The sequence below is a fragment of the Nansenia antarctica genome (genome assembly GCF_963989245.1).
Source record: "Nansenia antarctica genome assembly, chromosome: 9".
Taxonomy (NCBI): domain Eukaryota; kingdom Metazoa; phylum Chordata; class Actinopteri; order Argentiniformes; family Microstomatidae; genus Nansenia; species Nansenia antarctica.
In genome coordinates, this window is record NC_137679.1 from 29,698,568 (window position 1) to 29,721,430 (window position 22,863).

The 22,863-nt window shown below is 45.5% G+C and overlaps 1 protein-coding gene across 5 annotated transcripts in view; it reads right to left on the bottom strand.

The window, feature by feature from the left end:
• The window catches only part of shf (Src homology 2 domain containing F), a gene marked incomplete at both ends in the record, with an annotated part of 94,519 nt that overhangs the window by 54,892 nt on the left and 16,764 nt on the right, over positions 1 to 22,863 (bottom strand). For all 5 annotated transcript variants that reach the window (XM_080538974.1, XM_080538976.1, XM_080538973.1 and 2 more), the window contains one exon: positions 12,980 to 13,118. In XM_080538974.1, coding sequence (XP_080395100.1) covers positions 12,980 to 13,118 — 139 coding nt within the window. The remainder of the gene's footprint in view (positions 1 to 12,979; positions 13,119 to 22,863) is intronic.

The window sequence follows — 22,863 nt, forward strand, 5'->3', positions numbered from 1 at the left end:
CTGAGTTTCCATTTAGCCTTTAAAAGTCAGTCAAACTTTCCTCTGTTTAATTATCCCCATGACAGAATGCGCAATGACGGGACAAAGGCCAATTCGTTTGAGCACACGCTCGCAAGCCTACACACGCACGCACAGATGCACGCACAGCTATGATGACTCAATGATGACTGCCCAACTACTCCTAGTCATTTCAGTACAAACCTACAGCTGGCCCTCTGTTGTAATGTATGGGGCTTCCTTCTGTATCCATCCACCTGGTTAATTAGGGCTGAAAGCACGTCCACATGCTCCAGCAGGGGCAGTCCTATCTCCCCAGTGTCTACGCTGTAGTGTTTCACTGAGCTCATTAATTAGCCACCTCAACGTAGAGCATGTCACTGCCTTCACAAGTGTGTGGCTCGTACCTCGTCGCTTCAGGAGGTTAGGAGAGATAGTGTGTGTGTGTGTGTGTGTGTGTGGTTCACTGAATAAGTGAGTGGGGTCGTCAGTGCTGTGTTCGTGTAAGTGTGTGTGTATGTGTGTGTGTGTGTGTGTGTGTGTGTACATGTCTGTCCTCTCATAGCTCATTGCAAAGATCCCTACAGAGGGACGTTGAAGGGTAAATGTTTAAATCCAGGCAGCATAATAGTTGTGTTTCCCTGAGAGAGGAGATAACAGTGTGTCTCTGGAAGGCAAACACAGAGAAGGTCACTCCTGAATAAATGTCACAGATAAATTGGCTCCCAGAGAAACTACCCTTGGGTTATTTTACAAGACAACAAGACTCGTATAAAGAACTCAGTCTATCACGGCGGAGAATGGGCATGTCCAGTCTCTGGCAGAAAGAACTGGGGAAGGAGACATGGAGAGAGAGGGAGATGGTGCTGGGGTTATGATGACAGCTTCATCAGTGCATTCGCCCCTTCAGACCAACCTCATCCTGCCCTGCTGTCAGCCTGCTCTCTGAGAAGCATTACTCACACACACACACACACACACACACACACACACACACACACACACAGCAGTCTGCCCCCACTCCCACATGACCATGCTCCTTCTCCTCTAAAGAGTTCACTAAGGACGCACACACACGCACGCACGCAGGTCCCCAGCGACGACACTGGGACACAAGATCACTCTGGTCGCAGGGTGAGGGTGATCAATTATGGGGTTATGACAGAACTAGTCCCACAGAGCTGTATTCAAGGCTCACTGGGGCACAGATGGATCCTGATTCCTGAGGCATCGATTGATCTATTGATCCTCTTGGTGCTTTTAGAGAGACTGTGTTGGGTTGCAGACGCTGGTGTGTGTCCTTCAATGCTGTGCTGATGGTGTGGATATGCCATAAAGCTGGCAGGGAGCGTAGCACACTCTTAGATGTTGGAGAGGGCAGAGCCCAGGTTCTACATTAGCTCCGTCTGTTTGTTTTATTTATTTCGTTCCGTCCATTCTCGTTCTCTCTCGTTCTCCCTCTCACTCCCACTCGCTCGCTCATTCATTAATTCTCACAAAGTCACACCTAATAGAGTTTCGCTTTCACGGTAGAAGTGCCAACAACCTTGATTTCCTCCGCTGCTCGCTTCTCGCAGGCAGCAACAGCCACGGCAGAAAAACAGCCACAGCGCATCGCTTAAACCAGAGCGAACCGGCTCTTTCCTGCTTTCCTTCATCAGCCTGACAGACCTGACCAAACCGCCCCGTCAACTCAAACCATCAACAATCTGACGGCAGGAAACCCGCAGACGTCTGCATCAGCCCCATAGACACATCACTAGCCTCTTAGTGGGGAAATGGATATTTGACTTGACGTATCAAATGATTCCCCAGATCCTCTGGACCAGTTGTTTTCCAACCTGGAGGGTGGTGCCGTGTATTAGATGCATCTATCTATCTATCTATCTTTCCCCCTCTCTAAATATATAACAAAGCATGAAAGGTGAATCGAATTCCACCCTCCTTTTAAAATAGAAGTAATAACTATAAAACAAAAAGTTGTTTTCAGAGCTGAAGTCCAGAGCAGTCTAGTAGGTTGACTGGTGTGACTGAGGAGTCCTGTGAGAGTCCGCTGGGCTGCTGGATCAGGCTAGCATAGTGACTGAGGACACGGTGAAGAGAGGGTGTAGATTCTGCAGGGCCGTATTCGTAATCCGCAGTGGCCGTGACAGGGATTAATGGAGTCATTAATCTTGTGTAAGAAGGAATGGCTTGAGGACCTCCAACCTGCGGGGGAGGCGCTGCCCACCCAGGTGCACGTCCATGCCTGCTGCAGCATGACGGATGGCCGCCCCGTCTGCCAGCCCATCCATCCCCCTGGCACAGCCGGGCACAGCCTGCCTCACCAGCAGGGTCTCTGCCAGTGTGCCCACACCACTTCCCCTCCTTTCATTCACATCCTGGGCTTACGGTACATCTCAGCCAAGAGGTGTGTGTGTGTGTGTGTGTGTGTGTGTGTCTGTGTGATTCATTGTGAGTGTGTGTGTGTGTGTGTGTGTGTGTACACGTGTGTGTGCTCCACCAGGCAGTAAAACAGCTCAGTGCAAACTCACTGTTCCATATGAGTCAGGGAGAGAAGCCGCTTTTACGGGCTTGTGGACAGGCAGGGGAAGGTAGAAGGGGAGAGGGAAGGGGGGAGAGGGGAGAAGGGAGGAGGAGAGGGAGCGGTAAGGGAGCTGTAACCTGTACTCTGTGGTTCAGGGCTGCAGTAGAGAGAGCCCACGTGGTCCTATGGTGGTGAGTGGGGGCATGGATGCCAACGTTAGGACTGACAGAACATGGGTTTACAGGAGTCAGATGTGGGCTAGCTCTACCTCACAGTATGTGAAACCATACACCCTCGTCCCAATTCTAAATGTTGCTCTATAGGAGACCTGGGCATATATCTGGAAGGGTTTCAAATATGAGTATGACAAGGACATCAAGCATGTTTTTAAAAATATTTTAGAAATATTAAAATATGGATTTTTCACCAGACTTTTACAGAACCATTGTTGTCATTAGCACACACACAGGCAATACATCCTAATGAAAATCCACATATGAAGGGAAAAGCACTAGTGGAAGACTTCAAATATCTTCAGCCAGACTCCTGATCCCTCATACAGAGGATATTAGGTGACGGACATCTCAACCTAAGAAACACTGCGCTAGTCTCACCTCTCCCACCACAGAGTCTAAACTGTATTGATGATGAATAACAGGATGGATTGGACATGCTTTAGATCATATAAGGACGTATTGAGCGGCGGTGCCTGCCAGGCAGCCATCACTGCTAACTGAGTAGGCGGAGGGTTTATCGGCTCGGCCGGCAGCGCGAGACCCCTTTCATCTCGTCAATAAGACATTTCTCTGCCCCCCACCCTGCGCCTCGTACGCGTTTCCGTTTGCTTGCCTCACTAACTTACCCACACTGACAAGGCCGTAGCAGTGGAGTACACCAGACAAAGCCAGCAGTAACATTTTCACCATTCCTCTCCTCTGAAACTTGGGAGAAATAAATGCTTCTATTTCTGGCTCGAGATATAATCATAATGAGGTCGGGCCTCAATATCCAGCGAGGCAATTATTTTCCGACGAGTTGTGGAGATATGCATGACACACATCTACGACTCCAATGTCAATCTGAGGAGTAGAAGATAATGACGAAAGCACCGTGAAACCGGCGGGAGGAACTAAGATAAGCATGAATCCCAGTTTCTCAATCGCAGCACAGGCGTTACATAAAGCTGAGAAAATCCACCTTTGTGGAGAGGAGATGAACACTGTCTGTACATGTTTAGGATGTTCCTCCAGTTACAGCTCAGAGCTATCAGTTGGGCTTAAGGGGCCAAGAGATGTGCCGCTACATGTAGCTAGCTCTCACGGACCAGAGTGAATACCCCCACACACGCACACTCTACACACACACACACACACGTTTTAGAAACTCTCACGGACCAGAGTGAACCACCCCCACACACCCACCCACCTTTTAGAAACTACTTTGCATCCCACATTTCCTTCCACTCACCCTCTAAATGGCCCTATAAATAAAGCCACAGGTAGGCCTCTGCTGTGGTGGAAGGAGCAGGGTTGAAGTCTGACTGTGTGTGCGTGTGCTTGTGCGTGTGCGTGTGCGTGTGCGTGTGCGTGTGCGTGTGCGTGTGCGTGTGAGTGTGAGTGTGAGTGTGAGTGTGAGTGTGTGCGTGCGTGTGTGTGTACTGTGTAGAGAGACAGAGAGTGTGTGTGTGTGTGTGTGTGTGTGTGTGTGTGCGCGCGTGCGTGCGTGCGGAGTGTGACTCACACGAGGCCCATGCCAGCTAGTGTTAACCGTGGCAGTAAAACACCAGCACTCCTCTTCGGAGCTGAGTGGGTAGAACTACGGCATCATGAGTAATGAGATTAATGGTTCCACAGCAGGAAGGGCACATCTGCTTGGCACTGGGAATAAGAGCACAGCTAGCGCCAGCATTTAGGAAACTTTTCCCAGCACTGACTAAGCATGTTCCCGACTGTGCTAGCTGTGTAGGAGAAACAAGGAGATCCAGAAGTCTTCCCACCGTGAGTCAGCTAGCAACAATGGAAGACATCAACGTTACCTCTGAACGTTCCGGATTGTTGCACAATGCACCATTCGCCGGCTGGGTTTGAGGTATGAGGGGTATACCTATCCCCTGGATGAATGTGAGGAACAGCAAGTGTGTGTGTGTGTGTGTGTGTGTGTGTGTGTGTGTGTTTGATTCATAATAATTTACCGCTGGCCCAAACAGCGGTATTTCACACCAGAGAGAAGACTTCTGTCTTGTTCGACTGGCTTCTGTCTGTCCACCAGCATCACCACCCCCCCCCCACACCCCACCCGCCCCCTCATGTCGGCTGTTTGCACAACAGCCACCCCCCCCTCCCCTCCCCTCCCCTCCCCCTGCTGTGGGAAAACTCTCACATGGCTGACTCGGCTGAGGAGGATGGGCCCCTGGGTGTGTGTGTGTGTGTGTGTGTGTGTGTGTGTGTGTGTGTGTGTGTACCTTGTAGAGAGACAGAGAGTGTATGTGTGTGTGTGTACTGTGTGTAGAGAGAGACTGTGTGTGTGTGTGTGTGTGGGTGTGGGTTGGTGACCCTGAGAAAAATGGCTTAAAGTGGTCAGCTCTCCAGTAGAGAACCAGCCCTCTCTGCTCTGCCTCTGACAGTGTAACAAGTCTCAACAAATACAACAATGTAAGAGAGAGAAAGAACACACAAGGGAGGGGGGATTGCGGGCCAAAAGCTGCTTCTTGCCCTCCTCCCGGCAGCTCAGCCCCACCTGTAATTAGGTAGTGGTGGTGCTGCTGGGGTATGTGAGGAATGGCCTGGCTGACAGCTGAGAAGGGGCTATGTAGGCACACACACACACACACACACACACACACACACACACACTGTGGGGTCTGCTGTATGGCCTGTCCACGCACGCATACAGTGTCTCTCTCTACAAAGCGTGCGGACACACACACACACACACGCACACACACCAGTGGAGCCCCTAGACTTTTGGGGGCCCTAAGCAAACAACATTATGGAGGCCCCTGGTAAGGGTCTTAGGCGGGTGACGATGTGGACATTTTAAAATGTATTTATTTCCCTGACACTAAAATATAATACGGTTTTACGAAGTTCGCGCATATGCGCGCGCTCGTGTGTGTGTAAGTAAAAAAACTGTTTTTTTACAAAGGAGCCATGGCCAAGACAGCCACAATACAACAATTACATTTGACATAATAAAAGCACATAAAAACATGCAAAGCACATTACATAAAAACAGTAAAAACAGTAGAAACAGTAAAAACAGTACATGACCACAGGTACAGTAGCACACCTAGTACACATTGCGACATACTGGACCACAAGTAGCATACAAATTACATGCAACATGGAGCATGTAAATGATGCATGTAAATGCATGTAAATGATGGATCTTATCATGAATCATTTTTAAAGGCTTTAATATAGGCTACATGATGTATTAACTATTTGTATTTTGTACCCAGATGTCAAATAAATACGTAACAAATGAATAGTTAACTTTAAAAAAAAAAAACTGCCCCGCTGAACCAATGAGAAGGACGGGGGGCCGGTGCTTCCCATCGGTCCGGCCTATCAGTGTCCTAGATTTGCCGCTCTCTCCGGGCGGCACATAGAATCCGTTCTATGGATAAAGGTCTCCAGACGTTTGGAGCGAGAGCAAAGCGGAAGTGGAAACGGCTGGCACCGCGAGACTAACCCGCTATCAATAAACTACAATTCATCAGAGCAATTGCGCGTCATCTCCCTGTCATCAGAATGATCACGCCCCTTTTTGGGTGATAGAAGCGGAGAAGTTTGACTGGCGGTCAATGGGAATGTCTGGTCTTCGCTACTTTAATCCGATAACATAAGAAAACCGTAGTGCTTTTTAGATATTAGGAGCCCAAATCCGATGGCCAGTTAGGCAAACTATTATATAGTGTCGTTGCCGATCAATGATCGACGTCGTTATATAGAGAAAATAATGAAATAGGGGTTGATTCACCAGAGCAGTCATACGTCATCTCCCTGTCATCAGGGATTTGTAGTTCTTCATTTGATTTGCCGTGTAAATCCCCAGACTGCCCAAATCCGATTGCCAGTCAGGCAAACAATTATATAGTGTCGTTGTCGATCAATGATCGACGTCGTTATATGGAGAACATTTATGAAATAGGCAATGAATATGTGCCCAAAGGCCTGAGGTGTTGTAGGAGGTATGAATATGATTTAGGGGGTATTTAGTATAACAGGCTAATGGGTTTATTGTGAGTTTACTTTGATTGTTTGTTTATTGCCTAGATCTCCGTATTGAGAAGTCATATGGTTATGGGGGGTGATATTGCAAGGTAATTTAAGCACCTGCGCACCTTGCATGGCGGTAGTGGAGAGAGAGGGGAGCGATGTATTTTTGTTGACCGCATTATACTCATATTCTATACGCATAGTTTGTTATTTTTCTGGTTTTGATCGCTTATGGATTATTTTTGTACGTCGCCAAGTTTGATTGTTCTATTCAATAAATGCTCTAAAACGTACTTTTCATCTCAGCGGATTGTTTGGCGCGTCATACAATTACCAGCCAGACCCTGGTTGCGTCTCTCAGCGACTTTATACTTTTGGCTCTATCTATCTATCTCGGGGTGTAAATCACCAGCTTCATCACGATACGATATTATATCGATTTGTTTGTATGACGATACAATGTTTGACGATATCACAATGTCAGTCACGATACGATTTCGATTCGATTCAAGATCGATATGACGATATGATCGATATGACGCGATATCATATGCCAATCTAACACAATTATCAACTCACAAAAACAACTAGAATATTATTTGACCATTTTATTTGTGAGCTCTTCCAGGTATCCAGCATTTAAATCATATTGTATTATACAGTATTCTTCTGTTACAAAAAGAAACATAGACCCGTTCACTAGTCTCACAAACAAGAGATATTCAGCTTTAAAACATTAATGTCCTATGAAACAAAACTGGAAGAACTTGTCCCCCCTTTTTTAAGGCAGGATTTTTGTAAACGTTCACTTTTTTACTGTCTCATAAACACAGTATTTTTAACAGTTATAACTGAACCAAGGTGACCATTTAACCTACAGTATATTTGTGCAATAATAATAAATAATAATAAAATAATAATAAATAATAAGTGCAAGTGCAGTACATCTTATATACATTCTTCTTAACCAAAATAAGTTAAGTATATCCTCCAGTGTTATATAATAAGTATATCCTCCAGTGTTCTTCTTTGGGAGGTTTTTCTTCAAAAAAACTAACTGATCAACATGTTCAGGAGACAAAACACTACGCTCTGAACGCAGGTCAGGATAATTTTTAATATAGGGCCATCCATCACACTTCCTCTAGGAAGCACTGATCTGATATGATGTGTTGATTGGTGAAAGGTAAGGCTATGCTTGGACAGTCATGTTAGATCACTGATTACGGGAGTAATGATTTACCTGTAGATGTTATCAATAGGAATTTTGTTCAGGTTTATCCAATGAAATTGGACAAGCAAACCGGAGTAAAGTAAGTAAGGTCCAACCTGCAGCCTTTGCCCATTCATAAGACAGATGCTTTGTTACAGACCAGAGCATTGACCAATCACAGTCGGCTAGACTAGAGCATTGACCAATCACAGTCGGCCGTGGGCGGGCTTGGCAGTCGCAGCTAAAACCGCTTCGCTGTTCTCCGCCGCAGTCACAAAATGCAGAACACACAGTGTGCAGCGCTCTTTGACTCTGTAATTTGCCGCTGCTAGTCGCGCGCTGCACGGAAATGGTGACAGTCACGCAGAATGTGCCATTTCAAAATAAAGGTGTATCTTTAAGATGACGATATAGATCGATATTTTTACATTGCATCGATGTAATCAGATCGTTAGTCAATGAATCGATGCATCGATGTGAATCGATGTATCGTTACACCCCTACTCGCTACAGGTGTCATATAACCCTAACCCATATCCTGTCATATAAAAGTACCTTATTGAATCTCCAGGTAATGTATTTCTGACATCCATCACTTTTGCTGTCGTTAAGATACTTTATTTTTCTGTTTTGGTAGTCTGTCCAATGTGACAATTGCCCTCCTCCACCGGCCCTAGTTTTGGATCTAGCTTGCTGTTCATTATTTTCATGATAAAACGTCATAACATCTTCATATACACCATACAGTAGACACTGAACAGTAGACATAAGACATGTTCATAAATGTTTATCTTATATGTGTATATGTTTGTGAATATGTGAATATGTTTTCTGTTTTTTTGCACCTTCGGAAGAGCCACTACAATTTCATTGTATAGGCAACTGTACAACGACAATTAATTCTATTCTATTCTATACAGGATAAATACTGATTAACAGTAGGCTACTTTGGCAAATGCCCATTGAACAGATTTATTTATTATACTATCTTAAGAAAACTAATGTAACACTCCCATCTGAAAAAAAAAAAAAAGTGGAAAAAAAAATTTGTGAAAAAAAATGTGGAGGCCCTTTTTGTTTGGTGGCCCCAAGCAATTGCCTTGGTTGCCTCTATGGACGGGGCGCCTCTGACACACACGCACACGCACACGCACACGCACACACACACACACGCCACACACACACGCCACACACACACGCTACATAAATCAGCAGGACAGAACAGCAGCTGACAGAGGGGGAAACACCAGCACATTCCATCCGGCCAATCGCTCACACAGCAACGCACATGAACACACACATAGCCTATGCCCTGTATAGCGCCACACGTGTGCACATGACAAGCACACAGACACACACACACACTACAGACTGAGCATCTGCGGGTACAGATAACTGCAGGCCCTGGTGCAGGCCACACCAGCGAGAGCTGATTATGGGCTAGGCTTTGCAGGTTAGTAAGTCGTGACATGCACCTTCAGCATGGTAATAAATCTGCTGGCTTGGAGCTTTGTGAAGAAAACTCCAGTGAGAGGGGTGGATTAAACCCATTTACCCCCACACACATACTGTGTGAGGTGGATCATTTGCAGCTTAAGGTGAGTATTGCACAGGTGCTTACAGAACATTCAGGCTAAAGGAGCTCTGTGTGTGTGTGTGTGTGTGTGTGTGTGTGTGTGTGTGTGTGTGTGTGTGTATGCATGCGCAAGTAAAACTATGTATTACTTCATTATATTAATTATATTATTGTATCATCTTCATATTAGCATAATGCAGCATACATTTAAAACAGAAACAGCCTAGCATCTTAAATAGCTTTATGCTCATTCAAATTTTAACAGAGGACAATGTCCTACAATTTGCCATAATAAAATATTAAACACAATAACAATCAAGGCAGACTAAGCAAGAAATGACTTTGTTCAGTTTATAATTATTAATCTGATTCTTAAATTCCAGACTATCAAATTCATGGACTAGCAAATGGGCCTATAAAATGGTAAAAATGTTTAGTCCTGCCGTCTGTTCAAGACAATGGAGATGATCTCTCCTGCAGCAGAGGGCTATAGCATGTTAACACTGGGGCATGACACAGGGAGCACAAAAGAGGGGGAGATAGAGAGCATGTGTGTATGTGCCTGTGTGTGTGTGTGTGTGTGTGTGTGTGTGTGTGTGTGTGTGTGTGTGTGTGTGTGTGTGTGTGTGTGTGTGTCTGTGAGAGTGAGTGAGTGAGCGTGCGTGCGTGCGAGTGTGTGAGATTGTGTGTGTGTGTGTGTGTGTGTGTGTGTGTGTGTCTGTGAGAGTGAGTGAGTGAGTGAGTGAGCGTGCGTGCGTGCGAGTGTGTGAGATTGTGTGTGTGTGTGTGTGTGTGTGTGTGCACAGAGAGAAAGTCAAGCTTTGAGTCCTACAGACGAATCCAATCTAGGAGGAAACTTGAGACTGGCAAACTGCTATATAGCATATAGACACGATGAGACGTAATAAACCCTGCTAATAGAAATGAAACAGCTCTGATTTATCACTGATCCACTGCCTCTAATTAATTAGACACACTTTTTATATGAAACTGTGATTCACATGCATCCGAATTTTACAAGTTGAAACAATTACAGTTGCTTTTATAGGGGAGGCGAGAGGCCAATGCTTTTAATAGTCAATATAAATTTGGTCTGGTGGAAATGAAAAACTTGCTTCAACAGCCATAAAGAGGAAGGTTACAGTTCCTCTTTGGGTTGAGAGACAGTTGTATGCCCTTCAGTGAAATCTAGTGTTCTAGAGCTGGGGTACTAGAAAGGACAACCCTGGACTGTGCTTGTACAATATCACAGCTCCAGTAGCCAGTCACTTTAGCTAGCAGGCAGAGCATGGAGAAAGGCTAGGAGAGGACTGGCACTGTTAACGATGCAGAGTCACACAGCCGTGGAAAACCTATCTCAGCCTGGAGACAGGGGGACGGGGGGGAGCCTCTACTGCTTAGTCCCTCCATTGCTGTACTGCAGTGTCCAGGCATTCTGCTCCCCCTTCTCACCCCAGAATGTCAGGATGAGATACTGCCTGACAAATATGCTTAACACTGCCAGAGCCATATCAGGTCTGTGGCCTATCAGGGAGAAGTCACAGTAATGACACTGTGACATAGAATACACACAATACAAGTGTGTGTGTGTGTGTGTGTGTGTGTGTGAGAATGCTTCAATCACAGTGTACTATGATGAAACAACCAGAACCATTACCGCTCTGCTCTGCTCTCTAGTTTAGAGAGGTTATCAACAAGGAAGGGAAAGTGGAAGAAATACATCCACAGCACCATTTCAAACACTCTCTGACAGCTCAGTCAAAACAAGAGGAAGACAAGAATTGGCAATCAATAGAATAAACTACAAGGAAAATGGGAGTCACGCAGTGTCTCAGCACACAGCAAACTGACAGAAGAACTCTATATGAGCTTTACTCAGCATGAACGATAGTGAGCCCGAAAATGAAGATATCGGATTAATTCTAGCATGTTAAATGAAGATCTTCATCAGATCATGTAATCTAATGATCACACAAATAGTAGACATAACTACAAACTCTGGAGAACATTTATTATGTTTACTAATGTGGTTATGCTTATTGATGTGTTCATATCTCTTTGTGCGGGCCATAATATGTTATTGGTTGCCTTATTTAACAATCAAAACACATTTATATCTACAATACGCAACTTAAAAGACAATAACGTATGTTGATTCTGAGGCAGAAATGTGCTTGAGAGCAGAACCCTGTCTGAGGTATGACCCTTGTTCATTACAATGCTCACATGTTCACAGTGCACATTGGAATGGTGTTAAACCTGAAGTCCCAAGTCACATTCAACCTTCATATTGAGCTGAGAGAAGGGCTAGGGTCAGAGGTCACAGCAGGGAGACAGATGAAAACAACAGATTCCCAGGAGGCCTATTAGAAGACCTCTTCATGTTAGGGTGCCAGTGTGGAGGAGGGATTTAGACTGTAAAGTGGTTCAGCCACTACATAGGGGAGAGAGAGGGGATGAGAAGGGGAGATAACACCGAACATGAGAGAGGTCATCATGTCAAGATCCCAGTCCCAACTTCTCCTCTAGCCACATCCCAAATGTGGAGATAAATGGTCCAACAAACCAGAAAGTTCTTTTACAGCAGGAGTATGCTACGCTCATGACCCCCCTTTTACATTCCTGCATATCTGCCATCGGCCACAGTATAAACACGTTGATTTTGATTTAATTATGTGGTAAACATGTTTTACTTGATGTGGTACATGTGGTAAACATGGTTTAGCTGAATCCTAGTGTTGTTAGTGAAGCTACTGCATTGTTGTCTCTGAAAACTGTCTTTCTTCTTCGCCGAACAAGTACAGTTTGTCACTGAGCATGAACCAGGAGAAATGCACATAAAAGCCTGTCTTTCCTGAAGATGTATTCAGCTGAGGTGGCTCTTATTTTCACATAACATGCATGAAGGATGCATTGTCTTTCCTGAGACCAGAACAACTGCTTTGAGTTGTATTTATGAGTATTCCCCTATCTCCATTGGAGATCACTTGCGGTCCACTGCATCCGTCATGTAGCACGTCATTGGGCCATCTGACCAAGTTAATCAGCGACCAGCCAACCAACATATGGTCAAGTGACAGCATGTTAAGCATGTTAATGGGTTGTCAACAAAGAAACTCATTCCATATGCAGCCATGATAGGCAGAGAAGGCAGAGATACACAATACACGACCAGAAGTAACCTGTGATTATCTGGAGGTTGAAGGTGAACAGGAGATAAAGCCTAATAAGCAGACATTCGCTTTGAAGGCTCGGGGACAATAACAACCATATACCATGTAGCAATCACTATTATCCAAAGCAACTTTCAATACAATGAGTGCATTAATTTACTGTACATATGGTCCCAGTGGGTATCGAACCTACAACCTAAGCGTCTCTAATGCCATGCTTGACCCACTGAGCCCAACAGGCCCACTGTGGGATAAGCAGACACATGATCTCACCTGCCATCATCTTCTGGGCCTCGTACGGCTCCATGTAGCCATCGTTCTCCGTTGTCACTTTCTCCACAGGCGCTCCTCCCTGCGTCCCCCCGGCCTGTTCCGCATCGAAGGGGTCCGCATAGTCCTCCAGGATAATGAGCTAGGGAGATGGGAAGGCAGGAGGGAGAGAGGGGGCGGGGGCGGGGGGGGGGGGGGGGGGAGAGAATGAGAACACAATATAATTCTTGCTGCTCTGTTTAACAGCACAACACATTCAGGAGTGTAGGGAGTTGCATTGCGGAGGCAGAGGAGACGATGGAACAGGGGCCTGGTCTGGAGAAGAACTAGTGGGAGGGGAGGTGGTTTCTTTATCCTTCATCTATCAGGTTAGTCGCATTGAGACAGCTCGTTAAAAAGAGATGACGATGAGGATCATGAGAGATGCTCTATGCCTAGGAACATGACCATGTGATCTCACACGTCACAACATCCACTCAGAAAACAGGAGAGAAATCGCTAGCTACATAAACACTGCTCCTCTTCCTCTGCACGCCTGCCTTCAAGACTTAGCACACCCTGCTATGGCTACGGCTACATCTAATTATATAATCACAAACTCTTGACAGGGCCTGCATTTTCAAAGAGCAAAGACAGAAAAAGAGGACGGACCACAACTGGTAAACTGTCTTAACAGAAACAATTTGGCAGAGTTAGAGGAAGGCTGGCAGTATGCTGCGGCTAATTGCAAGTCTTGGTCTTTTACTGAGAATTTCGAGCAGAAGGTGGCAATTAACTCCCAGAAATAAAGCCAACTCTTAGGGGAACAGAATTACTGTCCACACTTGCAGCGTCTCCGAGCAAATTCATTTCCTGAGGCTCCAAAAAAAAAGATGTAAAAGAAAATTACAAAATTGCCCCCCCTTCACACAGCATTGTTTTCTAAAAGTAAAGATGTACACTTGGAGAGAAATGAGGAGCTGTCACTTCTCTTCCATCTGCCATGTTGGACACTGGATCCAAAGAGAGGCTGTCCGGAGGGGATTTGGAATGGCTGCTAACAGGCAGTGGAGATGGCCTGTCTGCTGTTGGGTACTCCAGAGAATAGACAATGGTGTTGGTGGCAGTCAGGTCAGTCAGTCAGTCTGTCTGTCCACCCAGCGGGCAGACAGACAGAGGGGCTTCCGGTCCAAATACTGGAAAACAACTTAATAGAGCCCTACCCTGATAGAATACACACATACTCACACACACACACATGCACACGCGCGCTCACAAACACTCTCACACCCCCACACACACAAAATGTGGTTTATTGGCACTACACCCTACTATGAGTCATAGCAGGAAGGGATTTGGTTTCAGCTCATCACTCATCGAGTGGACAGAGCTAGGCCAGTCCGGGGGTGGACCAGGCTGCCTGCACCTCTTGGCTTAACCAGCTCTTCTTAAGAACCACCACGGTCCATCCTCTATTCCACACCCTTCTTCCCAGAAACACAGCCCACACAGGCCACCCCGAGTGGGCCGTAAAAACACACCTGCCAAGCCCTCCCTGGAGGTGGTAGCTTAGCCTAGGGGAATCCAGGCATGCCCCCAGTTGGTATCTAAAGCAGTTTCCCCTGACAGGACATCACCTGGGAAAGAACAAGCCTTCCTGTTCTGGTAAGATATATACGAAACGGAAACCTGTCAAAGTAGCATAGTATTAAAGAGTGAAAAGTTCACCTCAGATTAGTTGCAATGCACAAGGAAAGAGGAGCTTATGATCTTACGGAGTGGAGGTGGCAGGTATAGGAACTTATCTCTCACACAATGGGGATATTCTGCCCCAGGCAGGTTTTAAGAAGCACATTAAATGTGCTTACGCCTGGCTACTGTGTTAAACACTTTAGCTGTGCCTTCTTCGCTTTCTCCATCTGTTTTGGGGAAAATAACTAGGACTGGTTTTGCCACAGTGTAATTATGGGTTCCTCCTCTGTTTTGCTTCTGCGACTTTAAAAATGGGGAGGTTAACATCCAACACAAACACTCTCTGGGTTTGTTTTCGTACCACAAATATAATATCTCTCTCACGACTCAGGGGAATCCAATTAAAGACAGTCATTCAGGTTACAAAGTAATGTTTCTGTCCGCTGTTCCTGAAACAGAGCTATTCACTGGGACAAAAGGCAAGTTTCCCCTCACACCTTGTTGCATGGAAACAGAGCAATCCATCACCTTGACGTCTGTGTCAACCATGGTACAGACACACAACCCAAACCAGATCATAAGTAATCCTGACCAAAACAAGAGATGAATCACCTAAAATGGCAGGCAAAGTATATGGCCAGAGGACTGGCTACATAGTCTGACTTAAGACGCATCATGTGGATGAACCTCAGCGTAGGAAGCTAGCCAACTAGCCAGTCACATCCAGTCTGTATGTGTAGGTTAGCCGTTAGTGCGTGTGTGTTTGTATGTGTGGTAAACATAGTAGAGAGACAAAAGAGAGAAAAAAGGGAGAGAAAGGCAGTTAATTTAAAGAAACTACAAAATGGAGCGAAAAGACTTGGAACCAATATCTTCTGTAGTCTAGTGTGTGTGTGTGTGTGTGTGTGTCACAACCTCTGATTGTAGACGGAGCCTATTCAACACCTCTGACTGGTAGTGCTGGCACAAATGGTTCTCAGTTAATGGTGTTAACCGCTGTGCCCACATACTGTAAATGACAGCTTGTCATCAAACATGGAAGACAAAAACTGATTTATTTATGAAATGGACTGGAAAGGAACATTGTAATCAAACCAGAAGTATATTTAGCCCTGCTCTTGTTCTCTCAATCATTTCTCACAATCACCTACTGAAAGCTCTTTTTAGCACCAGGTAATGTCTGCTCTGGAGAGGCAGAGTGAGAGTGCAATTCTACTTGTCCTCTCAAGCCTGAAGCAAAGTGTGTGTGTGTGTGTGTGTGTGTGTGTGTGTGTGTGTGTGTGTGTGTGTGTGTGTTTTCTGCACCCGCCGCCTCTCCATGCCTGAGTGACACCATACATTTCCATTTTCATATAAGAAATTTCATTTTAAAACCATTAATTTCAATGTGTGGACAGGCATTTACCAGTCAAATATTTCAAAACATATATTATATATAGATATACTGTATATATACACATATATATATACACACACACACACACACACACACACATTCTAAACAGAATTAAATATTATGAATTTAGGATACAAGGAAAGTAACCTAATGAGTCCAATGAAAGCAGAAGTTCACAGTTAGGACTTGGGTGTTTACTTTCCCTTCGGGCCATGAACCACATGTAGACCTAACCACCAGTATTTGGGAATAGGAAGCCAATTAGTCCATGTGTTCCTCTGTTCGTGTGCATGTGTGTACCTGTGTGTGTATGTGTGTGTGTAAGTGTGTGTGCGTGTAAGTGTGTGTGTGCGTGTAAGTGTGTGTGCATGTGCGTGTGTGTGTGCGTGCGCCCCTCCCTGCCACACAGCACTAATGAGTAGACAGCAGGAGGAGCAGGGGAACATGGAGAGAGAAAGAGGGGTCCTGCCAGAGACCATGACGCTGCCTGGGGACACACCATCTGCCCGCTGGCATGCCAGGGTGTGTCAGGATGGCAGCCAAGCCACATTTTATCATTAAAGTCAAATTCACCCACAGTGCCACACTGCAGCACCCAGCTGCCTTCTCTCTGTATAGGTGTGCCTCTCTAACCAGGGATGTAAGCTGTGAGATCCTCACTAAGCAACTGTTAGTAGGCTGAGTACACGTCCCCTGGATGCACAACATATCACTTCTCAATCTCTGCTCAGATGTCCAGCTTGACAGGGAGAAACAGCCCCAATCCGACTGCTTGAAATGCATTGCAGCTCTGAGGGAATAAAGTCAATTTCAAATCATGCCGAGGCTGAGCCTAGCGAAAGCATTAGCCAAGGAGGGAACGTGTAACAGTCACCTGCCACTTTGTCTTGGCGTTCTATTCACAGGGCTCCGGGACGGGAGCTTCTGGGATTACAATTCAATTGGAGGCTCCGGTCCTCCATTAGAGCTGTGAAAATATACACCAAGAGAGCGAACGGATAGAGCAGCCCATTATGCCAGCAGGGGCCGGACAAAGCAGAACACTCAAAGTGTCCAACTTTTGATTTAGATAAAGTTGAGTGCACAGTGCCATACCATCTGTCAAGATTCTTAGAAGCCAAATCAAAACCCCTCAAGCCATATGAAACTACTAAATACTATAAACATAACAGCTTGGTAGTCATATTAAGTAGTGTTAGAAGCACCAGATAAATGCCCCCACACACGTGCGCACGCACACACACACACACACACACACACACACACACACACACACACACACACACACACACACACACACACACACACACACACACACACACACACACACACACACACACACACACACACACACACACACACACACACACACACACACACACACACACACACACACACACACACACACACACACACACACACACACACACACACACACACACACACACACACACACACACACACACACACACACACACACACACACACACACACACACACACACACACACACACACACACACACACACACACACACACACACACACTTGACAGCCAGGCTCTCTTATCAGCCAGCTGAGTGGCCACCTGAATGATTGGGGACAGAACTATGACAGCAGTCATAGCTGGCTGAGAAACGATGGGTGTCAGAGCTACTCTCTTTCTCCCTGTGAGACCACCATAAGAGCCTGCATTCTAGAGAAAGAGGGAGAAGGAGGAGGAGGAGAAATGGAGGGAATGAGAGTCGGAAAAAAAAAGCACTGACGTTTGTGATTTATGTCGCAAGCCACAGGGGATTTCAGCCACTGATAACCTAATAGGACTCAGGGCTTAGCAGCTCGATTGCATTAGGGCGCTTCAAAAGGGCCTTTCTTTCTGCTGCTGTTGCTCTTTTGTTCTTAGGTTTACAAAAAAACGTCTATCAGAACTAATGAAGGAGAGAGAGGGGGATAAGGAGGAGAGGAGGGAGAAAAGGAGAGAAGAGAGGAGACAACACACTTCTCTCCACATCTGCTACCATTTTCTAAAACAAACTCAGGGAGTAGAACTGAGCAGGTTGCCCAGCATATGTTTGCTCCCCTATTTAGACAGATAAACATTCATTTAAAAGAGGAACACAGCGCCGTGGTAACAGCAGATATGCAGCCGACTGATAACTGCTCCAACTTATCTTGACTGACTGTATAAATAAAAACACGATAAATGCACTTAGCTTCAGTCAACTGGAGCAAACATCAAATGCCCCCACAAGGCATGAATTCACTTAAGCAGAACCAATTGCAAACCCCTGTGTTGACACAATGCAGCCGCTATCAATAAGATACTTGTGCAATTCAAAGATGTGACAGTAAATGTGGTTAGGATTCAGTGACATTTTATCATGAGGCCCAATTCTATCCGAGTCGTATCCCTCACACATGAGTGAGGCCACTGGATAAGGGCTGGTGGCTCAAAGTCAAAAGCACTCATTCTATGATAGACTACATAGAGGGAGCTTTCCCACAATGCACCACTGACATTGATGAAACTTTATTAGAATGAATTCTAAGGGACATTGTTGGGTGTTGGGGGAATAAGCCGGTGGCTCTATGGACCAAAACAAGGGTGAGCCAGCCAGCACTGAATACCTACTTAAAAAATTAGGGAAGGGATCAAGGTAGCTAATGAAATCATGATGCTTTCCCTTTTCTATGAGGTCCCATCTATCAATCAGCAATGGCTAAAAGGAAGAGTACTACTCAATAAGTCAACACAATCATATTTGTCTTCAGGTGAATACATTTGTCACCTTTGCTTTTAGCCTCATTAAAAGGCTCTCAAACTTAATGTTCCACGGTGAAAGCATGTCGCTTCTCTCAGAAAGAATGAAAAAACTAAAAAGAAAATGTAAATAGCGGGTTGTGCAGATCGACCTAAGGGGAGAACAATTTAGAGATAAAAGGAAATTAAGAGTTCAAGAACCTGTTCTCCTGTAAGATTATACATAATTAGCATACGATGTGCAAGTAATGAGACTACATATTATATAATTTGAACCTCCCTCCCTAACATTGCCCTACCCAGCATTTCTTCAATCAGAGATAGTTTGATTTAAGAGTCAGTGTAAGGGTTTAAATAACATGCACCATGAAACAGCTTACAGCATCTCCCTTCTTTGCTCTCCAACGTGTTCATGTTCCTCCAGTCGTCATTCTCACATGCGTCTTTCAAGCAGACATCTGCGTTGTTCAAAGTGCAGCTCACACTTTTCCAAGCTGACTTATTTATTAGCTGCTCCTTTAAGATTCAAAACCACATTTAAAAAAGTGCTTCTTTTAGATCTCTGGGCTGTTGCCCATGTGGGGTGGCTTTTTCGCACGCCACGCCACAACAGCCAGGGGGAAAGCCCTTTGCTCGTTTTTTTTGAGGGGGCACATGCAGAAGTGATTTAGTCTGTCATTGATCATAGGTTTGCATGGGAACATTTCCAGCAGACGCACAACGGCGGTGAAATTCATGGCGCGTAACGTGAGTCGGTGTTTAAGGGTGAAAACATCAGAGATGGATAATAAAAAGGGAGAACAAAAAAGAACAGGACTTGCGCCATTTCGCCATGAAAGGAATAGGTACATTACACAGCTGCATTGTGGCAGCCCTCCTACATGTGTGAGGGGGATATGCCCCGGAGGCCCATGTGACAGGCCATTCTCAGCCTCGTTTAGAAGCCATCACGGTCGAGGGTTCCAGGATCACTGCACACGTCCGGCCCCTCAAGGTAGTCACCTTCCCCCACACACCGGGCGTGGGCAGCCGGAGTCAGAACTACTGTAGGCCTTGTTTAAATACTCTTTAAATGCCCCCTCCCTCCCATCCTTCCTTGAATAAATCACTGATCTGGCACGAAGCGGAGTGGAAAGCTTGCTTTGACCCATCACATCATGTTAGGTTAGGGTTACGTCAAAAGAAGGGAGGAAGTGATGGATGTATTTTTTTAAGTATTGGATCAGGGCCCAATACCGGACCACAGGTAACGTAGGGTTCAGATGAAAGATTACCTCGACAGCGGATAATCTTGGCCCCCATAGCTGCTTGTGATAATCACACATCTAGCTTTAAACAGAGAAACTGGATTTTCTGCTCTGAGCAACACATGATTCCGTATCAGAATCTGCCAAGATTGTGGTGCTGGGATAAAACATGTAGAGAAATACACAAAAGAACTAGTATTTGTACCACTCAGTATCGTACAAATAACTACATTCCAGTGTTTGTCTCTCTCCATACCAAAGGTTTCACAAGGTGAGACTGAAGGTTGTGAGGTCTTGACAATGCCATATGGATCCTCCACATGTAACAGGGAAGATGCTGTTGTACGTGTTGTTTCTTCAATATTGTGTGTGCATTTTCTTTTTTCCCCAGAGGCCTTTCTATTCTCAATCCAAAACCAGAGTGACACAAAGACATTGCATAACAGTATGACAAAAGGCAGGCAGCACAAACAGGACATGGAGAAGCACTTTGGGCCTGACTACTCCCTGCGCCTGTCCTCATGCAGGTGTGCCTCTACTTCCAGTCTAATACAACCTACCCTCTGCCAAAAGCCTCAAGGGCACTGGTTCTCCATCTGCCACGGCTCAGAGGAGTTCCTGTACTCTTTCCTTCCTCTATTACCCCCCTTTCATTTGCCAGTCATCCTTTTTTTTTTTTTTTTACTTTTCACACTCAGTCTCATACACACACAAGCATGACAAAGTCCTAACTTCTCTTCAGGGCCCCCTCTGTGGCACACCCATACTCACACACTCGGTCCCTCAACTGGAGGGTAAACCACCAGATTACGGTGCTCTTAATATGCAACAGATATTCAAGATTAAGCACTTGAGGATACGCTTGACAAAATCCAATTTCCTTTCTCTGCCCTCTCTCCCCATGAAATAGATTTATTACTCTTTGAATTTAAGAAAGAGGGAGTAGTGTGCAAGTTGTGTGATGGAATGGTTTGTTGGACTTATAGAGGCTGCATAAAAGGCTGTGCAGTAGGGCTGCAACGATTAGTCGAGTAGTCACGACTAATCGATTACGAAAATTCGTCGACGTGAAATGTTGTTGTCGGCATTTTTTTTTTTTTTTTACGGGAGCCATGCAAGAATCAGCTGGGTAAGTTTTAGCTAACGTTGTTAGCCAACTGGCTAACGTTATATTGTTAGGGTCGTAATGTTTATGTTAGCTTTACTGTTACATGTTGGAAAACAACGTCTCATGGACAGGGCTGTACATGCTATGAGCGTTTGTGCTATTAATTTATTTGCCCTGTGGCACGCATGTGACAGACAGAGGCGCTTGTATGTAACGTTACGTAGCAGGGGTTTTCCATGTTGAAGCCAGGAGAACGCGAGATGAAATGAAGTGAGGGGTGGTCGCTATTAAAATACCAGGTAGTCATGGTGGATGATCATGAATGATGCTTGATAAGTGAATGCTATTTCAATTATGTTGAGTCCACCAGCGAGCTGTCTGTAAGATAAACAGCGCCAAGCGTAGCCTACTAACGTGAGCTGTCTGTAGTCTAGCCAGCAATGCTAGCTAGCCAATCAACTAGCTCTGTGAGCAGCTGTAGCTTGGCGTAACGTTAGGTTAGATAGCTAGTTAAGCCGGATTTATGCTTCTGCGTCGCCATTTACGCGCAGCGAAAAGCCACACGACTAATCGCGACTAATCGAAAAAATAATCGACAGATTAGTCGACTACCAAAATAATCGTTAGTTGCAGCCCTACTGTGCAGATGCACGCACGCACACACGCACACACAGACACACACACACACACAAAGCCACAGTATGGTTTGTCGACTGCTTAAGTCTTCCGAGTTTGAGGTCTGTGAATTACTAAGATGGGAGAAAAACAACGCAGGACACAGGACATAAACAAAAGTTTGATGTTAAGGATGACTTGATTGCGGGCGGAAGCGCCGTGACCTCAGATAGCCTTTGTGTGTTGAGTGTGTGTACAGAGCCCTAGCACGTCAAAACCTCAGAGCACAGAGACTGACAATAGAGCAGCCACACAGTGCAGAGGCAGGGTGGAGTCTCATATCACAGAGCCCCATCGCCTACGGGGCTTTCCACCTCTCCCAGCAGGAGAAGGAGAGGGAGGCTCTAGGCTGACTTCACGACAGCCTGAGTGGAGTAAGACTCCCACTAGAACACGCCTGAGCCATGTGCTAATACCATACCGTATGTCACAATCCAAGTGTAGATTGCTCAAGTTGAAACAGGAAGGAATATGAATCCCTGGTTATATTTTGACAGAGGATGCCAGACCAGAGTCAACACAGTTAGCACTCCCAGAATGCTCCTCGTGGGGCGAGCGTGGACTTGCCCAGTCAAAAGGGAATGTCACCAAGTTGTAAACACTTCCTGTCAGGAAGGGAGCACTTCCTTAATCCTGGAGCAACCCTCTTGTTCCTTATTTTCCACCAAACAAAAGCAGACAGTGGCCTGGTTTCTTTACCTTTGGTCCAATCACTCCCTGAGCAATGTTCAGCATATGGCTAAACTACACCATATACCGGTACACGTATGGTTTGAAAGTAAAAGTCAAACTTAAAATCAAACAAGCCACATTCAGAATAGATTTAAATACCACTCTGGTTAATCAGGAATACATTAAGATAGATAACACTGACTGACTGCATGCATGCCATATGTAATAGCCATGCAGGATATCATGGAAGACCAGTAGGTGGAAGAAAGACCAAGGTTAAATGTCTTATCAACTATGCAGCATGCACACGCACACATACACACGCTGTAGTGGGCCTGATCCCACTAAGTATAGAGTCA